We start from the raw sequence: 6,466 nt of genomic DNA on the forward strand, positions 1-6,466 counted from the left end.
CGAAATGAAGCGATTTCATCTGAACAGTTTGTTGAATATCCTACCTAAATACTTAATACCTAAATACCTAACACCTAAATACCTACTTAACTTGAAATAATTCCACTGGAATTTTACTACTCGATTAAGTGCTGTGCGACTGGAGTCCTAAAGCTGATGTTGCTTGTCAAGATCCAGCTCAATCACGGTGTTAATATTACAGCACTGTAGTACCTGTTTGATTGCAGCAGTCTCAAATGGTAAAAAAAAAAAGGGAATCCATATGGTTTTCATTAAGAACGATTTTATTTTAACCTACAGGAACTATGCCAAGAAAGAGTACCCTGCCTCAAGCAATAAATATGGCAGAGCTTCATAGCTGTCCAAATAATGGGTAAAAGATTTGATGGCTTTTAGCCAAATTCCTATTACATAGACATAAAGAATATCTTTGAGACTCTGAGATGGTTAACAACTTATTTTGTGTGAGAACTCCTCCAGTTAGTGCATGACATTTCTACTCACCTGCATGATTTCAGTAACAGCTTTGCAGGCTTCTTCCTTGTTTGAAGCCACAATTACGCCTTTGCCAGCTGCCAGGCCACTAGCTTTTACAACTAAAGCAGGGAAGTTTGCACTTCAAAGAGAGAGAAAAGAGATTCAACAGTAAATACGCTGTATTGCAAATGCATTTTGAACGTTTTAATAGTTGAAAGATCAAAATACTTATCGGTTTTCATAGCAACTGTTTTACCTTATTGAATAACGCACAAATAAAAACCAGGCTTCTCTTGTTATGCTATGCCTGTAAAGGATTTCTGCTTCCTGTTTTTTCCCGACCACTGAATTTCATTACTGTTCTGAAAGGTTCTTTCCTCTTAATAATTTACTGTTGTATCATTTCTGGGTCACCTGGATTGTATTCTGATAAGTAGATCATCATTTGCTGAGTAAGTCTCCAATGCAGGACTTATATTTGTGGAGAAAAGGTACAAAGAAGGCAGAACATAATGACTATTAGACTGCCAGCTGGGTTTCCACAATAGGCAATTTGAAAAAAATAAAAACTTGTCCTATATTCTCCTGTAAACTGAATGCTGAACTCTATTTTCATTGAAGAGCAGTAAATAAGAACCATGTAATTATGAGACTTATTGCAGTGTGATAGTGTCATGTTAGATTATCCTCTAAAATCTTTACAGATGTTCTATCACAGCCAAAAGTATTGACACATTAGTAATCATTTGATTGTTTGTTTTAGATACCTAGCACACTGTACATTGCTATAAAAAAAAAATTTCTAAAATGACAAGAATTTTACCTGTCAATAAAGCTACATGCTGCTTTAGGATCAGTAAAAGATTTCCATCTCGCAGTTGGGATCTCATGACGATCCAAAAAGGCTTTGGTGAAGCTCTTACTGGACTCCAGCTGAGCTGCCTTTGCTGTTGGACCAAAACACCTTACTCCAGCTGCTGTCAAGTCATCAACAATTCCTAAAAATGACAACACAAAAGAATTCTATAAATCACTAGATGATTTATAGGAGTCATGTCGTCCAAGTCTACAGATGCACTGATTTGTTGGAACAAGTATGTCAGGAATGATAAGCCATATATTTCTATCCAGTGCCTATTTTACCAGATGGATGGTAAAAAAGATGCATTCTTCACTGTAATCAGGAGCAGGTAACTCTGCAATATCTGGCGCTAAGAAGATCCACTGCATTTGGTAAGAGATGCCAACCCCCCCTTGTTTTACTATAGCTTTTAGCTAAAAATTTGACATTAGTCTTTTCTAAAGATGACAATTGTTGATCATGTGAAAGGTTGAAACAGAAAAACTATCAACATGTTTATAAATGTTTTAACCAAGTCCCAAATTATTACTATTTCAAAAAATGAAAACTCCATAGGAAAATCAAAACTCTAGTTAAGGTTCCTATATGGAAACACTTTGATACCTCTTTTACTAATTCCAAGCACTTAAAAAGAAACTGAACATTTAAGGATATTTTAACTGTTATATTGCTCACACAAAACCCTTCAGAAATTCATTTTCATCACAGCACAACCCTGAATTTCAGGGAAACTGCCACGGAGGATCTGTTTCCATTCCTACTGAAGACACTCAGATACTGTTGAGTGGTGCACAGAAGATGGGGACTACAATTTACTTTTCTTCCTAAGTTATAAAGGCTATGATTTTTAGCTTGCTTTCTCTTACCAGCAGCAAGAGGAACCTCTGGACCAACCACAACCAGCCTGATCTCCTGATCTCTGCAGAACTGGGCAAGTGCAGCATGATTGTTGACTGAAACAGCTGTCAAAGATACAAAAAGGTGGTAAGACTGCATTCATGACTATTGCTTAGCACTTATTTATTACATAATGCTGAAGGAGCATTTTCACCACTCACATTCTTGAATGGTAGGTCACTGCGAATCTGGAAGAGTGAGGCATACACTAATATAAAGACTTACATGCAACGCTTGGACCAAAATACACCACCAAACCCCCAAGCAAAGGCTGTAGTTTGACATGCATTGTAAACAGACCTTGCTCTTGAAGGTGAGAAAAAAAGTTTTGGGTTCCCCTACACTGTCATACAATAAATGGTTCTCATCTCTAGGATCATCCTGTTTGCCAGCACAAGAAGCATCGCGAAGCATCCAAGTGAAAAATAACTCACAAGCAAAAAAAAAAACCCATGTATTTTTCAGCCAGTCTCCTCCTGGACTAAGGTCACCATGAAGCTTTACACGTTTGTGCCAGCATGGTGTAGGGGACAGGAACAAATGGCTGATGGTGGGATTGCAATCGTTTTCTTTTCTTTTTTTCTTTCCTTCTGTAGCGCCAGCTAAAAATTGCCACACTAAACTGTGACCCCACTGAAACAAAGGGGAATCTGCACATTTTTTCTTACATTAGGTTGAACTTAATAAGGGCAGGTGCTGTAATTATGGGTACGGATATTTGGTTCTAGGTTTTTAGGACCATTATCTTTCCATAAACAAACATTTAATATGACGATACTTGGAATGCCAAAAACTGTGTAAACAAAAGAAAAAGCTTGCACGAAAGACAATTATGTCAAGTCTCATGATAAAAAATTTACACAAAGGCAATGCAATTCCACTGCTTTTATCAAGAATAAATAAAGCCAAGGTCTACAGAGGACGGGAACGTGAACCCGGAGAGAGCCAAAAAAGCGGTGAGCGCGGTCCGGCGTGGATTGGCTGCCCCTGCGGGAGGAGACTAACACATCAGGGCACGAAGCTGGCAAAGGGAGCACGGTACGGCACAGCAGAGACCCTCCTTGCAGCTGGACTACTTTGCTTCCAGTTTTATCTGTGATCTCCTGTTAGTGACTGTACTGGCAAGCATGCCAGGAGCTGATGGTCTCTTCCAGCTAGTTTCTGGGGAAGTGACGAGAGGGAAAGGAGAGGCAGTGATACAGCAGCTTCTGCTGGACAAACAGACATGATTTTGTCTCGGTGCCCACTGCGCTCCCGCCATCCCGTATGAATAAACTGCCTGCTTCCACAAGAGAAGCCGTCATTTCTGCCTAAGAGATGGCATAAAAGCAACTATCTGAAACCTACATATTGGTTATAGATTTCCCCTATTTGGGCAGGGTGGGGGAAAAAACCTGACTGAACAGTAATAAAAATCACCTCCTTGATACCTGTTTAACAGTTCAATTACTTTGCTCCACCAACATTTGTAAGTAAGGAGAAGCAAAGGCCTTTGAGTTCTGTGTGCAATTTATGCCAATTGACTTCAGGCTCACAAAAGAGCAAAACCAAAAGCGTAACACACTTGGCTTTAAAGTACTGATTAACATAGAGGTCAATATTGTCTTTCAGTCCCATGGGGCTGTTGTGAAAGCAGCTGGAGAACAGCAGATCCCGACTGAAGAGAGTGGGAGCTCTGGTGGGCCACTGAAGAGGGACGATCCCTGTTCCCCACAAAATGAATCCATGCGAAGGGGAGCAAGGAAAGGAATGAGCCCTTAAGGTGACTGTGCTTTTCATCCCAAATTGTCTTGCCACAGGCCTGATCTACTAGTGATATGAACACTGAATATGGCACAAGATTTACATGATGTGGAAATGTCCTAGTAACAAATGGAAAGGAATAAATCACATCGTTAATACATAATTTTAACTTTCCCCCCAAACATCATTCTCCTCAGGATGTAGACTGAAAGGGGACATTTTTGTAGCTGTGTTTCATTTCTCAAAACAACAGCTAAACACTCCTTTCGAACCAGACAGAAGGACCTTGGACCAAGGTTTTCAAAGCTAGAGCTTAAAGTTAAGAGTATATGTTACACTGAGAGCTAAAATGTGATGGAAGGAGGCGTCAGGATGCTAAAGTCCATTCACAGACAGGCATATGTCTATCTCTGGATTCAGCAAGTCATTCTGTATGCTTCTGGCACAAAAACTGCCCTGCTAATTAAATATAAATTGAATATAAAACTATATTTAGCCACTCAACCTATACCTGTCTTTATTGTCAGAAACGGTAACTGACTCAAATTAACCATGGAAACTTTTTTTTTACTTACATACAGGCAAGGTTTGAAGGATTTAAGGTTATTTATAATTCTAAGCTCACTTTTATATGTTTCAGAAATCATCTGAAAACCAGAGTTTCAATGCTAATTAAAGGCAATCTCATGAACCATGAAGGGAGGATGAACCTTCAGAGCTTTGATCATACCAAAAAAACCAGAAACAATGGTAGCAGTTTCACAGACATTGTTGCCCAGGCTCACACAATATAATAGGCTCACATGCTTCTGTAAAGCTGTTTTCCTTTTTCTCCTGAGTTAAAATCTAGACCGCAGTGGTAGGACTAAAATGCCTGAGCAGATAAGACAAATTGTTTCCTTAAAAACCAAAGAAGTCAAACTCTTCATAAATTCTAGATTCTTCCCGTCTCCTGGTTGGCTGAGGACTTCTCTCCCAAAGTACATGTGAGCCCATACTCTAGAAAAAAAGATTTTAGTACACATGGTAGGTTTCACGGACCTGGCTTGAGCATTATTACGCTCAAATATTTTCCACTGTTGAGGGTGCAGTATTTTTTATGGAATAACAAGGTGAGGGAGAAGCACAGCAGTTTTTAAAAGACACCGCCTGCAAAAAAATACTGACATTAACATTCTGCAGGCCATACAGACTGGCATTGACTCCATTTACCGTAAGGGTAAAGGTTTTTGTTTGACTTTCTGGGATGAGAAGGAAACGTGTGACTTTCCTTCCTTGGGCCCTCTCCTCAGAGACCAAACAGAACAAAAACCTACTTACGAGACTGTCAATAGTCAAAGAAATTAAGGACAAAGTTATTCAAACAGCCTGTAATTAAGCATTCCAATGGAATTAAGTATGATAATTACCTGCTGTACAAGAATCTGACAGGATTCGTGTTTCCACATGAGATGGCAACAAAAAAGATTTTACTCACATAGAAATATGAATGCAGAAAATTGAGGTATATAATTCATGTTCACATGCATACCATGTTAACTTTAATTCCGTATGTTACCACATGTTTTAAAGTGGAAACTTAAGTCGGTTGTTTAAACTACCTAATTCAGGATCTGTTATATAAAGGACTCAAGACAGGAACCTCTGAGTAATTACCCCTGGTTTTGTACTGATTCACTGTGTGCCTCCAAGCAAGCACCTTAGACCAGTATTTTTTTAAAAATGCAGCACATCATTTTGGATGCTCAATTTGAAATACCTTAAGCTTGATTTCTCAAAACTAATAACTGTGAATAGTTTCAATTACAGCCAGTCAGAGGTTAACATATTAAGCTAGAAGCTCAAAACAGGCAGTAAGTACGAAGAGAGAAACATTTGAAAATAACCTAACTTCTTAAGATCACTAAGACAAAGGAATGAATGTTTTTCTACAGTTGAACATTTCAGGTGAGAAAGTATTCTCATCAAAGGTTGTAGGGATCACAGGGCTTCAATGCACTTCTGAGAATATAATAGTGAATTTAGCACTTTAGGTGCTGGCATTTGCTTCAGGCACTTTTCAGCTGTTCTCCAACCAGTTGTTGAATGGCAGTGCGTACCAAGAGAAACCATCACCCCTTCCCTGCTAGGCTGCTGGGAGGCAGGAACCACTGCAGCTATCCCAAGCTCTATTCCTGCAGGAATGTGCATTGGACAGATGAAGTTTTGGCTGCATCCTCCACCCCCGAACCCAAAGAACTAGCTATCACAACTGAGATCGTATAAAATGAGTGGTAGTTGCACCAGGTTTTGCTCAGACATTTTTATTTCTTAACTGCTACCATCTATTTCACATGTCCGGAACCTTAAAAAATAGCAATAATAATAATCCTTTCACATTAACAGATCCATGAATGGAACAACTCATTTGTTGAATTATCAAATTTTAAAAGGGTATTTTTTCTGTTTACCTGAATTGGAAATTTTTCCATTGTCAGCTGTTCCTGC

General features: G+C 39.0%; 1 protein-coding gene across 1 annotated transcript; it reads right to left on the reverse strand.

Annotated features, from left to right (window-relative positions):
- Positions 1–504: 504 nt before the first annotated feature.
- On the reverse strand, positions 505–6,463 carry LOC104083026 (trifunctional purine biosynthetic protein adenosine-3-like; the record flags this gene model as incomplete). The annotated part of the gene is made up of 4 exons (XM_009586368.1): positions 505–616; positions 1,301–1,475; positions 2,206–2,301; positions 6,430–6,463. Coding segments are annotated over 4 exons (417 nt in total), but the record flags the coding sequence as incomplete, so codon positions are not given.
- Between the last annotated feature and the right edge of the window lie 3 nt (positions 6,464–6,466).

This window comes from Fulmarus glacialis, unplaced genomic scaffold (genome assembly GCF_000690835.1).
Source record: "Fulmarus glacialis isolate BGI_N327 unplaced genomic scaffold, ASM69083v1 C14235037, whole genome shotgun sequence".
In the NCBI taxonomy this organism is placed as follows: Eukaryota; Metazoa; Chordata; class Aves; order Procellariiformes; family Procellariidae; genus Fulmarus; species Fulmarus glacialis.